The sequence below is a fragment of the Hylobates moloch genome, unplaced genomic scaffold, assembly GCF_009828535.3.
Source record: "Hylobates moloch isolate HMO894 unplaced genomic scaffold, HMol_V3 SCAFFOLD_9, whole genome shotgun sequence".
NCBI classification, from domain to species: domain Eukaryota; kingdom Metazoa; phylum Chordata; class Mammalia; order Primates; family Hylobatidae; genus Hylobates; species Hylobates moloch.
The window spans coordinates 105,339,001-105,356,465 of record NW_026652284.1 but is presented as its reverse complement, the minus strand read 5'-3'; the positions used below and the strand labels follow the sequence as shown (position 1 = coordinate 105,356,465).

Here is a 17,465-nt window from a genome sequence, read left to right as displayed (position 1 = left end):
TCCAAGGTGGAAAATGAAAAATGCAAATTGCAGAAAAACATGTATGTATGTATATGTGTGTGTGTGTGTGTGTGTGTGTGTGTGTATATGTATAGTGTGTGTGTGATATACATGCATGCAACTATGTATATATATGCATAATATATGTGTGTGATATACATGCGTGTCTCTGTACATATACGTGTATATGATCCCATTTAGATTTTTGAAATTAAATATATGTGTAAGGATGGATATTTATGTATATGAACGAATAGAGAAAGGTCTGGATGATCCATATGAAAACAGTTACTGTTGTTAACTTCGGGGGAAGGGAATAGAAATGTGAGGAAGGGGCTGTGTGAAGATGGCTTTCTCTTAGCTATGAACACTTCCACAGATTAGTGGAATCTGGGAAGGATTAGAAGAGCCACATGAGACCTTTAGATTCACGAAAGCATTGAACTCTTTCAGTCTGTTCTTGTAAGGAGTATTTCTTTGAAAGCTTCGTGATACTTCTTTGATTCTGTACTCATTGATTATATCTTTATAATTTACCTTTTTATTGTATAATAAAGCACAGATGCTGAAAACTAAAGAAAGAATGATGTAGGCACCAGTCATTCTGACTACCACTTAAGAAATAGGATTTAGCCAGCCCCACTCCTGAAAGCCCCCTCATGCACCCTGACCTCATCTCAGGCCTCCCGTGTATAGTTTTATTATCCAATGAAGCTATATGTCATTAATTTCCAGACTATAGCTTAGATTTGCCCATTTGAAAAACTATGTTATGTCTTTTAAGTCTTTTTTTTTTTTTTTTTGAGACAGAGTTCCGCTCTTGTTGCCCAGGCTGGAGTACAGTGGTGCAGGCTCACCGCAACCTCCGCCTCCTGAGTTCAAGCAGTTCTCCTGCCTCAGCCTCCCGAGTAGCTGGGACTACAGGCATGTGCCACAATGCCCGACTGATTTTGTATTTTTAGTAGAGATGGGGTTTCTCCATGTTGGTCAGGTTGGTCTCGAACTCCTGAACTTGGGTGATCCACCTGCCTCAGCTTTCCAAAGTGCTGGGATTACAGGCGTGAGCCACCACACCCAGCCCTCCTTCCTTTCTTTCCCTATAATTCATCTGTTGAAGAACATAGGGCCTTTCACCTTCAGTTGCTCCACAGTCTGGATTTCCCTGATTGAATGATCTTGACGTAGTTTAACTGTTTCTCTGGCTTTGTGTTTTTGTAACCCCCATTGCAGTTGTCTTATTTGAAATTTAAATATAATCAAAACCAGATGGAACCCATTAATTGCCTTTATGACCTTTTAAAATAATGGTTCTTTACAAATTAAAAGTAAAAGAAACAAGTCTCAGAGAATTCAAGGGAGTATGTAAAATCATTTGATGTTTTATGGATCTGATAAGAGACTTTTTTAAGGAATAACAAAAGCCTTTTCATTATAGAAGAAATAATGAGCAAAATAAGCTTGTAGAGTTAGATAGCAGATTTGCTTTCCTATTTTATCTCCCTAATTCCAAGAATGCTGAAAGAAAAGATAATTATTCAATTTACAGAGTGGCCCGACCTCAAATCTGAGTTTGCTCATATGGATATAAGGTGCCTAGAAATAAAACGTAAAGGAAGAACATGCATCTGTAAATTCAGTCATAGGTCCTTCATCCCGCCCTTCCAAAAAGGCACTTTTTACTGTTAACGCATTAATTAGAATGTGAGGCCATTTAAAACTTTCCTTATTCATCATCTTTGAAATGTCATGTTGTAAAATTATCATCGTGAACTTTGCTGAAATAAACAGAGTCCTAAAAAGGTGAGAGGTTTAATAATTCCATCCAAGCTGTGCAAGATCACAGGGGCAGGAAAGGAAAAAAATTCAAATCATTTAGTGAGGAGGTAGGAAAATGCCCCACTGCAGATTCTGAAAGCCATCTTTCCTCTGAATTTCGTCAGGACTGAATTTTTCGTAACTATCATTTAATACTTTTGATTGGCACTTAGGTGGATCCAAAGCAGTTGCTGGAAGATGGAATAAGGAAAGAGCTTGTGAAGCGCGTTGCCTTTGCCCTGCATAGGGGACTGATATTCAACCCTCGAGCCAAGGTACCCAGCGACCAGAGTGGGCCTGTCCTCTTCTCCACCCAGCTTGAGGCATGGACTAGAATGCCATTTTTAACTATCGCGAGCAAGACCTTACCTTCTAGCTAACGTATATCAAATATGTGATTTTCAACACAAACAACTGATGTGCTTTTGGATCTTATAATCCATTCATATTATAAATTTATATTATAAATATGAAATGTAGATTTTATATTTAAAAGATCATATTTTTAAAACCAGTGCTTCTTTCCTCCACCTATTGATCCCATTTCAGAATTAAACTGATTTTATGATTCAGAATTACTTCTTATAGTTAAAAGAATTTGGTAACCCTAAAGCAGATGGGAACTATAAAGGTTATAATTTTTTATTTTGCTTTATCTGCTAGGGAATATGGTCATTTTTCTCAGGAGAAAAATAATAGGCCTGAAATCTCTATTTAGGATATTTATTATCATAGTAAATTCAATTTAAAATGTTTTAAGTATTCTGAGGCTAGATAGATTTATTAAATGACAGAGAAACCACAGTCATTCATTTTTTTTATTTCTTTATATGAGGCTTCCTTCCCAAATGAGTGAAATCATTTCTTGGCTGAATGTCTGACATCAGTTGTCAGTCATCCTAGATGAAGTAGGAAATGAGTATTTCTAAAACTTAAAGTATGTCTTAAACTATGACTATGGTCTCTTAGCTGCTGTACTATTGACTGACTGATTGAGACAAAGTCTTGCTCTGTCTCCCAGGCTAGAGTGCAGTGGCACAATCTCGATCCACTGCAACCTCCACCTCCTGGGTTCAAGCGATTCTTGTGCCTCAGCCTCCTAAGTAGCTGGGATTATAGGCGCCTGCCATCATATCCGGCTAATTTTTGTATTTTTGACAGGGTTTCACCACGTTGGCCAGGCTGGTCTTGAACTCCTGACCTCAAGTGATCCACCCATCTCAGCCTCCCAAAGTGCCGAGATTACAGGCATGAGCCCGGCCTATTTTTTATTTTTTAAGATTAAGTCTTGCTCTGTCGCCCAGGCTGGAGTGCAGTGGCACAATCTCAGCTCACTGTAGCCTCCGCCTCCCAGGTTCAAGCCATTCCCTGCCTCAGCCTCCCAAGTAGCTGGGATTACAGGTACGCACCACACCTGGCTAATTTTTATATTTTTTTTAGTAGAGTCAGGGTTTCACTACGTTGGCCAGGCTGGTCTTGAACTCCTGACCTCAAGTGATCTTCCTGCCTAAACCTCCCAAAGTGCTGGGGTTACAGGCGGGAGCCACCGCATCTGGCCTGCTATACTACTTAAAGTCTAGTTAGATATTAGAATGAATAGTTGGCAATCTACTCCAGTGTAAGAGCTTTATGTTTCCCCTTTTCCACAGCCAAGTGAACTGATGCCCAAGCTGAAAGAGTTGGGAGCGACCATGGATGGATTCCATCGTTCTTTTGAATACATACAGGACTATGTCAACATTTATGGTCTGAAGATTTGGCAGGAAGAAGTATCTCGTATTATAAATTACAATGTGGAGCAAGAGTGTAATAACTTCCTAAGAACGAAGGTATCTAATAAATTTTAAAATTCTTGACTATATTTGTTATTTCTCATGTTTAGAGTACACATCCCAAACCTCACAAATGTCAACAAGAAAGTTTATTTACTAAAAATCTGTAAACACTAGATAGTCTCAGTACCTTCAGAGTACTTTCAGGAGCCAGGAGGGTTGCAGAAAAGTGGACATGGCACGTAACTTCTGGGAGCTCACTGTCCTGAGAAGGCAGACACCATTAAATGGCTACAGAATGAAGCTGTTGTAATTGTTATAACCCAAGTGATTAACAGTTCAAAAGACTTTTAGGACTCCTTTGTTTGGGTTCGACAGGGTACATACTGAGGAGTGGAATTACTAGGACCTATAATGGGTAGTTCTATGCTTAACTTATTGAGGAACTGCCAAACTGTGTTACGTAGTAACGCACCATTTTACATGCCCAACGGCAGTGTGCAAGGGTTCCAGTTTCTCCATGTCCTAACCAATGCTTGTTATTTTCAATTTTTTAAAATTATAGTCACCCTAGTGCACATGAAGGTATCTCATCATGGTTTTGATTTGCATTTCTCTAATGCCAGTGATGTTGAACAGCTTATTGGCCATTTGTATGTCTTCTTTGGAAAAATGTGCATAAAAGTCCTTTGCCCATTTCTTTAATTGGATAAAAAAAAGAATACCAAATGCTTAAGTGCCAAAACTGAGAAGTTTGATTTTAGTAAGTAGTTAACAAGGAGCCTCTCTGCAAGTTTTTATGTGGGAACTGACATGATTTGGGTGACATTTTCAAAAGTTTAAGTCTATTCCAGCCTTATGATATTTTGGATTTTTATATTACATGGATGCATGTCAACTCATAAGACAGAAAGCCGGAAGTTCCCATGTCTCATCTTAGTTCTCGCTTCTCCTTTGTCACCTCACCTTTTCACAATGTTTGTTTTTTTATAAATGTTTTATGTGGTATTTCTGGGAGACTATTATTAATGCAGTTTTAGAAGTTTCCTCTTCAAAACCAAGAAACAGGCCAGGTACAGTAGCTCATGCCTGTAGTCTCAGCTACTTGGAGGCTCAGGAGGGAGGATTGCTTGAGCCCAGGAGGTTGAGGCTGCAACAAGCTGTGATCACACCACAGCACTCCAGTCTGGGCAACAGAGCAAGATCCTGTCTCTAAAATAAAAAACCAAGCCAGGCACAGTGGCTCACACCTGTAATCCCAGCACTTTGAAAGTCCAAGGCAGGTGGATCACCCGAGATCAAGTGTTTGAGACCAGCCTGTCTCTACTAAAAACACAAAAATTAGCCAGACCTGGCACATGCCTATAATCCCAGCACTTTGGGAGGCCAAGGTGGGAGGATCACTTGAGATCAGGAGTTCGAGACCAGCCTAGCCAACATGGTGAAACCCCATCTCTACTAAAAATACAAAAATTAGCCAGGCATGGTGGCAGGTGCCTGTAATCCCAGCTACTCAGGAGGCTGAGGCAAAAGAATCGCTTGCACCCAGGTAGTGGAGGTTGCAGTGAGCCGAGATCACGCCACTGCACTCCAGCCTGGGGGACAGAACGAGACAACATCTAAAAAAAAACAAAGAACCTTTATTGTCACTCTTTATGCAATATTATCTTTGTAAAATTATGTGGAAAAGGGATAACTAGGTTATCTTATCAAAGGTTTACTAAATATTGATGGTTTTGTTTTCTAGATTCAAGATTGGCAAAGCATGTACCAGTCCACTCATATTCCCATACCCAAGTTTACCCCTGTGGATGAGTCTGTAACGTTTATTGGTCGACTCTGCAGAGAAATCCTGCGGATCACAGACCCAAAGTAGGTGTACCTGAATTCTACAGAGCCCTGAATACTGCAGGCAGTCTCATCTGCACCTGTGGCCCTGTGGCACAGCCCCTATTCCAATCACGGGGGTCCTGCACTTGTCAACTCATATTCTGACCCTTTAGGGCAAGGGTCCCTAACCCCTGCGCTGCAGACTGGTACCGGTCTATCACTCGTGAGGAACCGGACCGCACAGCAAGAGGTGAGCGATGGGCAAGCAAGCATTACCACCTGAGCTCCACTTGCTGTCAGATCAGTGGTGGCATTAGATTCTCTTAGGAGCGTGAACTTTGCATGTGAAGGATCTAGGTTGCGCGCTCCTTAGAAGAATCTAATCTCTCCCCCGCCCCCCTGTCTCCACAAAACGATTCTTACCTCAACACACAAGCACTTTTGATAGCAACAACTAATATTTATTGAACACTTATCTATGCACTCTTCTCGCCACGTTATACACATCCAGTCATTAAACCATTTACAGCAATCTTATGAGATAGGCATTATTCTTATTCCCATTTTAAAGATGAAGTAACTGAAGCACAGAAAAGCTTGCTCATTTGCCCAGCGTCACACAGTTAATAAATGACGGACCCAGAATACACTCCAGGCCCTCTGACTCCAGAGCCCAGCTCCTGGGCATTGTACTGTGAAGGGCGGACTGCATAGCTTTGTATACAGCCAATCACAGTCTACAGACGGGTCATGTGGGCTCTATGTTCAGCAGTAACTGCGTGAAAATCTCATTTAATTAAAACTGCTCCTGAGAATATTTTAGGTGAGCACCACGGCAGAGACTAGCATGCTGCCTCTAGTAAGTCCAGTTGAGCAAGTTTTCCTCCTTTTTCTTCATTTGAGCCTCAGGAGAACTCAGTACCAACTAAGATCAGCTTGGGGAAGAGCATGTTCTCATGTCCACCCCTGGGCACAGGCTCACTGAGCAGAAGGGTTGGGGGAATTACCCAGGAAAAAAGCGATTATCTTTGTTCTCTGACCACCCAGGCACGTGTAGTTGATCTCGTGTGAGTTAAATGTTCTTAGGACGTGGATCCTTTGTGCTGTCTTCTTTCTAATCCAGGCGTATTTTGTCCTTCGAAACTTATGAAAGTTGAGAAACTCTATATAACCTTATTCCAAAATTTCTAGCAGAAATAAGGAATTTTGGCTCATGGGACAAAAAGAGTAAGTGATTCAAAAAGTTCTATAGCTCCTTCTTTCTTGGTACCCTTCAATCACCAAAGCCTTTTTATAAAACTATCCACCCAGTGCCCTATTAGTGCAGGCAGAGAGGATTAAGTGTGAACAGAATTTCCACATCATATATGAATTTTATCATCAGAATTGGGGGCCTCCCCAGTGACACATCAGAGTGTACTCAGTGGCAGAAGGAGTCTTTGAAGCAAGCAGATGGAAGTTGTAAGCAGTTTGGGAATCCTCTTGTTTTGTTCTCCCTATTTACTTCCTGATTTAAAACCTCCCTTGCTTCTAGGCTCTTTCAACTCCTTCTCACGCCCCCTTCTGGTAAAGGTATGTGGTGGCTTTGGACAGTAGGATATGTCATCTGTGGAGCTTGCTGAAAATGCAAAGGCCAGAGCTCTCCCCCAGAACTATTAAATCAGATTCTCCAGGAATGGAAGCTGGGCATCTGTATTTCAAACAAGCTCTACCAGGGACTCAGGGTCCCTCTCTCAATATTTGAAAACCATTGAAATGGTGGTTAAGGGTGGTGGTCAGACCTATGAGAGGCTCAGTTATCTATAAAATGAGGATGAAATGGTTTGTATTCCACAGAGCTGTTATGAGGATGAAATAACACATGGAAAGGTCTTAGCACACACAGCACCTGGTACATAATAAGTGCCCAGTAAATATGGTTGGTTGTTGTCACTGTCATTGTCACACTTTTGAGTCTAAATCATTTGGAGAAGACCAGAAGATGGCATCTACAAGTTTGAGGAACTGGGAGGAAAAAGCAAATTGCTTTGTCGTCATAGTCTCAAATGTTAGGTAGTGTATGAAGATTCTAGGTTCCTTTTTTACCACATGGAAATTATACAAGGTCTTGTTTTGTCTCCAAACTGGAAATTTAAAGGAAGGCTGCACAGAGAGACAAATGGGCTCTAAAGTCTTCCAGCCTGATAGCTGAACCTAACCTTGTCTTCTCAGCATGACTCCAAGTCAACACCCTAACTCAGTGGAAATAAATGACTGAAACCAATGATATGGCATAGGGCAGGAAAAGGGGGTCAGACTGAATTTTACCTTCCTGTTCCATTGGGTGGTCACTAGGAAGACGCATTGGGTGCCTGAATACAGAGGTTAGAAAACACAGATCATGTAACTCCTGTTCTTCATATTTGGTGCCACATGCCCTGTTGAGTCCTAACATCTCTTTAAGGATGAATTCTGAGCCGTTCTGGGGTTTTTGCGTTGTTTTCATTTTAGAATGACATGTCACGTAGACCAGCTGAACACTTGGTATGATATGAAAACTCATCAGGAAGTGACCAGCAGCCGCCTCTTCTCAGAAATCCAGACCACCTTGGGGACCTTTGGTCTAAATGGCTTAGACAGGCTTCTGTGCTTTATGATTGTAAAAGAGTTACAGGTGAGCCTTTTGACTTTCATGCCTGTTTTCTGCCACCCAGGGGGAGAAGCAAGAACATATCTTACTGGGCAGTTTGAACTCACCTAACCTTTCTTCCATGATTTCTTAACAGTGACTTTAGGCATATGATACCTACTGGGTAGATAAGAGTTGGGAATAAACTAGAATTTGTTTGGCCAGCATAGTACTTTCAGGATTAGACTGTTCTTGTGAGTTTCAGTTTGGGAAGATAAGACTTTTTAATCCTTGAAGCCAGTGACTTTTCCTAGCAAGGGATGTTTCTATTAGGAACCTGAAGTTGCTTTTTTTTGCTGTCATCCTATTTAGAGGTTTTGTGTGACTTAGGCCCAGCCTCTGTGAGGCATAGCATTTTAGGTAACTGGAGTATTTGCTTATTTAATTCATTATGTTTGGTTCTTTGACCATGCCTTCTTGTTTTTAGAATTTCCTCAGTATGTTTCAGAAAATTATCCTGAGAGACAGAACTGTTCAGGACACTTTAAAAACCCTCATGAATGCTGTCAGTCCCCTAAAAAGTATTGTAGGTGAGTGTCCTGAAACTAGCCTGAGGCGGGGATGACACTGTAGCCTTTACGAATGTACTAAAGAGAAAATTATGTTTTAACTTTTCAGCAAATTCAAATAAAATTTATTTTTCCGCCATTGCCAAAACACAGAAGATTTGGACTGCGTATCTGGAGGCTATAATGAAGGTATGTTGTAGAAGAGAGGGTGTATAGTCAATACTTACATTTTTAAATTTTTTATTTTCTTGTAACTTTGTTGCCCAGAGAAAGCTACTCTTCTTTCATCATTAAATCAAAAATATTTTAATACTTCAGTTTATCATTTTAAAATTCATTTTGTTTATCTCCCTTTCTGGATCTGTTCTTGACTAGGCTTTTTAGGAGCCTAGCGTTTTCCTTTTGTTCAAGAAAACTGGCTCTTTGTAAAATGCCTTTTGGCTAGAGGTGCTTTTGTATATGAAAATGGAACTTTTCCTTGCACAGTAATACTCCCTTCTTACATAACCAAGTTCATTTATACACACCTCATCTGCTCCAAGCTGCTGTTAGAACAGAACATTGTCTCTCTCCCCTCTTGTGTCTGCATAGATGTTAGGAAACCAGGTTCTTTGGGGCATAAATTATCCTTATACTATGCATAAAGCACTCTTACTTTGGAAATGAATAAGAAAGACGAAGAGATTAATTTGCTGGATGGAAGTCTAACTTATTTTAGAATCCAGCTGCCTACTTTCCTGCCTTTACTCAGCAGTAGGAGCTCCCAGGGACCCCTGCATCTTCTGCGAGTCTTCTTTCATCATCTAATAATCTGAGATCATCAACGGCCCATTCTTGCACACCCATTATACCCAGGGCATTGTCAGTTGCTGTGAGAGACAGTTAAATGAAACACGACTGGTCTCCTCAGAAAGCCGACTCACAATCTAGTATGAAAGAATAGACTTCTCGGTGGAAAACTATGATTTGTGATCAAAAGTATCACGTGCGGTAGAAAAGTCTAGAATTCTAGAATGCTAAGGGAATTTTGAACAGTTCCAGTTTCTGATTCCCAATTATGTAAGTTTCTCTTGAGACAGCACTCATTGGTATCTCAGCCAAATTCACAATATATTTCCCATAATTTTGGTGAGGAAGAGGAGTAGTAGTAGTTGTTGTTTGGATCACTAAACAGAACAGGTAAGGCAAGGAGCCCATGGCTCTGCTAGATGTCCTATCGTGATGTGGGTCTGCCTTCCCCTAGCCTCATGATTGTCAGATATTGAGCGCTTCCCAGGCCAAGTTTCTAATTGCTGGAAAAAATTAGGAGGAATAAGAAATCACCCGAGTTTGGACAGGTGTGAGTCCCAACTCTGTAGGAGGCGTTAGGGGGATTACAGGGATTCTTCCAAGAAACTGGAAGGTTTTTCCCCTTGCTCACTGGAGGGCTCTCAGTCCAGTAGCTATTACAGACCCTTATTGGTTATAGTTGCCAGTAATTCAGTAACAGCCACGTGACTGTGTCTGGGTCAGTGATCTTTAAATAAAGCCCCGAAGGACAAATTTGTCTTTTTGTCTTGAGTTAGGGTGCTTACAGTCACTGAGCCAGTGTTAATGATCTGGAACAACAGTGGAAATGTTCTGTGCTATTCGATGATGACAGCAGCTCCTAGCCCTGTGTAGCTATTGAGCTCATGAAATGTGAGTTGTGGGACAGTGAAATGCAATTTTTAATTTTATTTCATATTAATTTAAAAGTAAATAGCCACACATGGCTAGGAGCTGCTGTACTCAACAGTGCAACTCTAGAAAAATCTTGGAGAAAGAATGATAAGCCAGATATCTCCAAAGAGGCAAATGAGTAGGTGGAGTAAGTTTCTCATCCATCCCAGGCTCGTTAGCCTCTTCAGCACCTTATTAAAGCTTGAAGTACGTGAGTACCAAAAATAGAAAATGTCACTAACAAAGACTCATTATGCGTTAAACGAGAGCAAGTTATATTAAACTGACTTTATTTCTACTTCCAGTTCTAGATTGATAGTTTCAAGAGGATCCTTGACACAGAGTATACTAGACATAGAAAATTAAGCAAAGAATTATATGGGCCAGATACAGGGTTTCAGGGACATTTTTACATGGCCTGAAAGAACCTACTGTTTTCTTGGATTTGCTGCATTCTAATTTTTAAATAATGCTACTCTATAAATTAAAACACTTCCTATTTATAAATAGCATTTTTGGATTGACGTTTTTCACATAAATAGAATAATAGTCTTGTACGAATAGTGGTCAAAAATAATGCATCTGAGGTCATTTAATACTTTTGACCATTACAAGCTCCATTTAGCTAAGTAACTTTTGTTCTTAGAGAGGTCCAGCCTCCTTTTCTTTTTTTTTTTTTTTTTTTTGAGACAGGCTTTCTCTGTCACCCAGGCTGGAGTGCAGTGGTGCAATCTTGGCTCACTGCAACCTCTACCTCCTGGATTCAAGTGTTTCTCGTGCCTCAGCCTTCCAAGTAGCTGGGATTACAGGTGTCCACCACCATACCCAGCTAATTTTTTATTTTTAGTAGGGATAGAGTTTCAGCATTTTGGCCAGGCTTGGTCTCAAACTCGTAGCCTCAAGCAATCAGCCTGCCTCGACCTCCTGAAGTGCTGGGATTGCAGGTGTGAGCCACTGTCTTTTCCTTAACTCTTCTCTGCCCCCAGCAACTCAGAGGAAATGTGTTTATTTCTACCTTATTGCTGCTTGCATTATAATGCTGGCTTCCTTCCTCTCCCCACCTCCCTCACTCCCCTTTGCCAGTCTTTCAGGAATACTTTGTCTAGAGTAGAAAAGAAGACATTTATAGGCAGAAAAAGTTAGAGTGTGCTATTGACCTTATGATGCAGACAACATTATGAGGGCAAACTGAACTCTCTCAAGCCTGACCCAAAGATCGCTTCCTATCATCCAACCATTGCAGATAATCTCCAATATCATTTATGCTCATAGCTACTTTTAAAGTACCATAGTTAATTACACCATCCTAGCATAACTCTATATCACAGATTTGTTCTTTGAATGGTTAATTGTATTTCATTACAACTGGCTTCCACTGTTACCCTCTATGTTTTATTTTGTACATTCAAAAACATTATTCTGAAATAGTGTCCATAGGCTTCACCAGATTCCCAAAGGAGTCCAAGGCTGTATTAGTCAATTCTCACATAATAAAGACATACTCAAGACTGGGTAATTTATAAAGGAAAGAGGTTCGATTGACTCACAGTTCAGCATGGCTGTGGAGGCCTCAGGAAACTTACAACCATGGTGGAAGTGGAAGCAAACATGTCCTTCTTCACATGGCAACAGGAAAGAGAAATATAGTTGAAAGGAGAAAAGCCCCTTATAAAACCATCAGATCTCGTGAGAACTCACCCACGATTACGAGAACAGTATGGAGGTAACCACCCCCATAATTCAATTACCTCCCACTGGGTCCCTCCCACGACACATGGGGATTATGGGAACTACAATTCAAGATGAAATTTGGGTGGGGGCACAACCAAACCATATCAGACACACACACACAAAATTAAGAACCCTGGATTAAGGGGCTATCATTGTTAAAATTTTTGTGAAAGATTTTATGTAATTATGGAACCTATAATCCTGAGTGGCATGAGGACAGACTTAATATTCACCCAGTTTGAGAATACTAGTGTGAAATGGCATTCCTAGAGCTTGAGAAAGTTCCGTTTAGGATAAATAAAAGGAAGTAAGTAAGACTTCTCACAGCAGCTACTAAATTTGGAGCACTTATTCCAAAAGGTTAAAAATATAGCTTCAAAAAAGACACCTTTGATACATGAACAACTGAACATTAATAGATCACTTTGTGAATCATAGACTTTGGGGTATTTTTAGGCTGGGGTATGGGAGTCCGTCCAGACATTCCTTGAAGGGCCTCTGGTGCTCCATTAGGTCCAGTGCTAGTCTTAGCCAAGAGATCAGTTCAGGAAATCCTTATTTTTTTTTCCTGTAGAGTGATGTGAAGGCCCAGTGAAGAATTGTCATCTTTGTGTTTACCTCCTCACTGTCACTCTGAAATGCTTGAGTGCGCTACCTGTTATTTCTCTTGCTTGTGCACAGGTTGGGCAGATGCAGATTCTGAGACAACAGATTGCCAATGAATTAAATTATTCTTGTCGGTTTGATTCTAAACATCTGGCAGCTGCTCTGGAGAATCTCAATAAGTAAGTGCCAGGGTTTGAAACAGCCATCCATGGGCTTGGATTGTTTATCATCTACGCACCCCAGTTTCTTCAATTCTTACTCTTTTAAGTTATTTTTGGGTGGGAGGTCTGAACTTACAGGCTTCCTTGCCATGGATAATCAAATCTGTCTTTGGAGCCTCTTTCCTCAGTATTGTCCCTCAGTTTATCTCTGTCTCTCACTCACTCTCTCTAATGGATTCTTGTATTCAGCAGGCATGTACTGATCACATGATTCAATACATGTCAGCTGAATAAATGAATTCATTAGAGAGAGTGAGTGAGAGACACACCAGACACTGCTAGATACTTGCACAGATTTTAGAAAGCAATTATTACCAAAATCCACAACTGGCTTTTTACAGGGCTGATCGCTCATCATCCAGAGGGCAGTTGGAAGTGTGTTGATTACCAAGAGTGGTTATGGAGGCCTGTCCTAAAGGGAACTCATATCCTCCGCCTCACCAGCAACCTGCTGTCGTTTGAGGCTGCCTACTTACAGATAAATAATCCGTGCTTCTCACTCACCAAGTCAGTGCTTTTGACAAAGCAGGTATTAAGAAGAGTTCAGTCAACACATGAAAATTTGAATGGTGAATGCATTTGATTGAGGTTGATTCCAAAAGATAAAGTAATTCTAGGTCAAATTTTCCACTTAAAACCAGTCACAGGCATGGATTGAGAATTAGCGGGATCAAGCTCTCATTTTACAGATGAGGAAACTGAGGCTAGAAAAGATTACATCACTGCCCTATATTAACTCTCGTATAAATTCACTTACTCACTAATGTTTATCTCCGGGGTTTTTCTTCATTTAGGGCTCTCCTAGCAGACATTGAAGCCCACTATCAGGACCCTTCACTTCCTTACCCCAAAGAAGATAACACACTTTTATATGAAATCACAGCCTATCTGGAGGCAGCTGGCATTCACAACCCACTGAATAAGGTGAATAATTAAAATATATAATGGCAGGGGTGGGGGTACAGAATGGTATTTGGCCCAGGTACAGATTACTGTGCAGAAATACCAGAGGAAACTGGATTCAGACCCCAGAGCCTTCATTCCATTCAGTTCCCTGCCCTTTCTAAGCAATCATCACACTTTCCCCGCCTGGCTCAGGTCTGTGAGAATCAAGTGCTATAGCGCTGGTGAAAGCTCATGACAAAGGGGAAGGTGCTGCATCCGTGTAAGAGATTAGTTTTGGGTTTCACTGGGGTTTGCCGTTCAATCATCAAGGCCCAACAGACCCAAAATGGTAGCATTGATCTGTCTTGCCAAAGGTGCTTCCCCCTGTGGCTGACAGTAATCCCAGTCATTATAGAAGCTACAAACTCTTCCCTGCAGTTGTGAGCTCAGAAAACCTCTAAGAACTGAAAGTTTTTTCATAACTCAGTGCCAGATCTCTTTGCATGGCAAAATCTGTCCTGAGCTGACATAAGGCTGTTTATACTAGTTATTTATCTTCCTTACTGTAAACATTCTTATATTTTATTGCAGACTTTGATTATAGTAACTTTGATTATAGTGCATTACCCCAACCCCTATATTATCTTTCTAAAATCTGTAAAATTTGAAATTCTGAAATCTGTATTATCCCTTGTGTTTTGGATAAAAGATTATAAACCTGAATAGTAGCTAATGTTTTGAATATTTACTGCATAACAAGTGCACTGTCTTAACCCTGATCGTGGATTATCTCACTTCATCCCACAACAAGCCCTATGAAATACGCCATTATGAGTTGAGGAACCCGAGGCTCAGAGAGGCCAACTAGCAAGTGGAGGAGCCAGGCAGTCTGACCAGAGCCCCTGCTTCTGACCCGTGTGCTACCCTGTCTCCTATGGAATCGGCCAGCTGGGAGTCTCGACCTGGCCGTGTACATCCTGACTATAGTTTCTGCCGTGACATCTGGGAGACTGCTCTGTGACATTGCCTAGGGGACAGCAAATGACAAGAAGAACTTTGCTGTCTTTCTACTTAGATACTACTCGCTGCTACATGGATCTTTTCCCTTCGCTCTCCCTCCTCCTCCTCTCCTTCTTCCCTCCTTCCCTCTCTCTCTCTTCTCCCTCCCACACTCCCCCTATATTCGCCTCCAGCTCTGCCTCGACTGCTCTTCATTTTGCCTTCCCCTCCCATTCTTGCTCATCACTTGTCCCTCCCTTCCTTTTATTAATGACATTAACAGGATTCAGGGGAAAAGTCTTTCTAAGCAAAATTGTTTTCTTTCCAGAAGGGCAAATTATGATACAGGTATTTATGTGGCCAGGGCCAGGTGTGTTAAATAAAACTCTGAAGGCAGCAAATTAATGGAACCATCCACATTTCAGGAAGGCCAAAGAGCAAATTGAAGTAAAATGGAAGATTTTCATTTGGAAACCTGTTCTGTGGTATTGTGCAATGTGAATTAACCATCCATTTTTCTTACCTTTCTCTTTCCAGATATACATAACAACAAAGCGCTTACCCTATTTTCCAATTGTAAACTTTCTATTTTTGATCGCTCAGTTGCCAAAACTTCAATACAACAAAAATCTGGGTACGTATGACATTTATTATTTTGCAATGAGTAACAATACCAACAGATTAACATCTAACTAAATAGCTTTTTGTATAGAATGCCTATGTCAGATATGAGATCTTTTCTTAGTTAAATTCATGTTTATGAAATTCGAGTCTTTATGCCTTTGAAATACAATGCCTCTTATGAACTGTAGACAGTGGATTTATTTTATTTTTATTTATTTATTTTTTTTGAGATAGAGTTTTGTTCTTGTTGCCCAGGCTGGAGCACAATGGCACAGTCTCGGCTCACTGCAGCCTCCGCCTCGCAGGTTCAAGCGATTCTCCTGCCTCAGCCTCCCAAGTAGCTGGGATTACAGGCACGTACTACCACGCCCATCTAATATTTTTGTATTTTTAGTAGAGAGAGAGTTTTCACCATGTTAACCAGGCTGGTCTCGAACTCGTGACCTCAGGTGATCTGCCCACCTTGGCCTCCCTAAGTGCTGGGATTACAGGTGTGAGCCACCGCACCTGGCCGGATTTATTTTTTTTTAAGTACACTTATTTATTTCTTTATTTTATTTTATTTATTTTTTGAGACAAGGTCTCAGTCACTCAGATGGGAGTACAGTGGCACAGTCTCAGCCCACTATGGCCTTGACCTCTCATGCTCAAGAATCCTCCCACCTCAGCCTCCTGAGTAGCTGGGACTATAGGTGCACACTGCCATGCCCAGCTAATTTTTTTGTATTTTTTGTAGCAACAGGGTTTTGCCATGTTGCCCAGACTGGTATCCAACTCCTGAGCTCAAGCGATCCACCTGCCTCGGCTCCTAAAGGGCTGGGATTACAGGCGTGAGCCATTGTGCCCAGCCCTAGACAGTGGATTTAAAATCAACAAAATATGGTCTACCTCAGTAAGGGTTCATTGTCCAGCTTGTAGAATATGAGGGACCTTTGTTTTGATTCTCTTCTTCAATGTTTAGGCAGCTAATTGTGGTGCGAAAGAAACTTCTTTTGGTTGATGTTCTGTTCTTTCAACAAGATGCATGTGCCAGCTGTGTATCTGGAATCATGATGGGAAAAGTAACAATATAGTTAAGGAGATAAGACTAATATTTATACATGAATATTTAATACTTTATGTATGATTATATGTCAGAATATTCAGTACAAACAAGAGACACCAAAGCCTTTCAATATGTCTGTTCTCTCCAGGAATATAACCCTAATTTATTTTTGTCATTGGTCAGAATATTTTTGTAGTTACATAATAGATACCAAAGTGTTTCCTCTGCCTTCAAACTTTGTATCCAGCTAAATGATATTTTTAAAAATCCACTATAGACTTTAGTTTACTTTAAAAGCATTATAAGAGCATTTCTACAAATGTAATCACTTTTTCTTAACTAGAGATTCCTAAATATATTTCTTCCTTACAGTACTTTCCTATTTCATAAGCTTTTTTAGGGTGAAAATGTGGAATCTCTTTAATGTTTTTATTCTCTCATTCAAAAGTAATCATTGATTCTAGACACTGCTTCCATGACAATGCCTGTGATTGTCACAGAAGGCAGAGCATGATCTCCTCAATCAATACTTGCTGTAGGAGGGAGGGAACCAATGTGTGTTTGGAATCTGGCTTCACCACTTATCACCTATGTGACTTTGGCCATGTTACCGCAAACTGAGTGCCCAACAGGTGCTGAGTCCCTTTCCATATATTGGTCAAAATCAATTTAAAGGGCCATCCCAAGTGTAATGTAAAGGTTCATCTGAAGATTCAGATTCATGTTCTCTCTCTGTTCTCCCTATGTTATTATTCAATAGGAATGTATGATTCTTGATAATGAACTGTCACTGCAGAAAGAATCTTCTTTTCATTAAAGAATAACTTTGTTGACTTCTCATTCTAATATTTTTTTTCGTTATGTATATGATTAGGGCCTGGCACCTTGATTGTAAAGCTGCTTATGGAAAGTATCACTCTCCGTGGAATTCCCAGATCTTAAAACATAACACAACAAAATCTTTACGTATCCTAGAAATGTAGTATTTATAACTGACTATAATTCTTCTCATCAATAAGACTGATGTGTTAGTGCAGGAACTAAATTACAGTAGGACTG

The 17,465-nt window shown here is 40.5% G+C and overlaps 1 protein-coding gene across 5 annotated transcripts in view; it reads left to right on the top strand.

Moving 5' to 3' along the window:
- WASHC5 (WASH complex subunit 5) overlaps window positions 1-17,465 on the top strand; it is a 90,649-nt gene that overhangs the window by 40,922 nt on the left and 32,262 nt on the right. For 4 of the 5 annotated variants that reach the window (XR_004371004.2, XR_009214850.1, XM_032760405.2 and 1 more), the window contains exons 18-26: window positions 1,989-2,090; window positions 3,465-3,644; window positions 5,335-5,459; window positions 7,908-8,070; window positions 8,513-8,615; window positions 8,704-8,783; window positions 12,708-12,811; window positions 13,648-13,777; window positions 15,275-15,371. Coding sequence is in view for 3 of the 5 variants with exons in the window: in XM_032760405.2 (XP_032616296.1) it covers window positions 1,989-2,090; window positions 3,465-3,644; window positions 5,335-5,459; window positions 7,908-8,070; window positions 8,513-8,615; window positions 8,704-8,783; window positions 12,708-12,811; window positions 13,648-13,777; window positions 15,275-15,371 (1,084 nt within the window). In the remaining 2 variants the exon portion in view is untranslated. Of the gene's footprint in view, window positions 1-1,988; window positions 2,091-3,464; window positions 3,645-5,334; window positions 5,460-7,907; window positions 8,071-8,512; window positions 8,616-8,703; window positions 8,784-12,707; window positions 12,812-13,647; window positions 13,778-14,549; window positions 15,372-17,465 lie in introns of those variants that run through there. The other variant, XM_032760407.2, reaches the window with a different exon arrangement.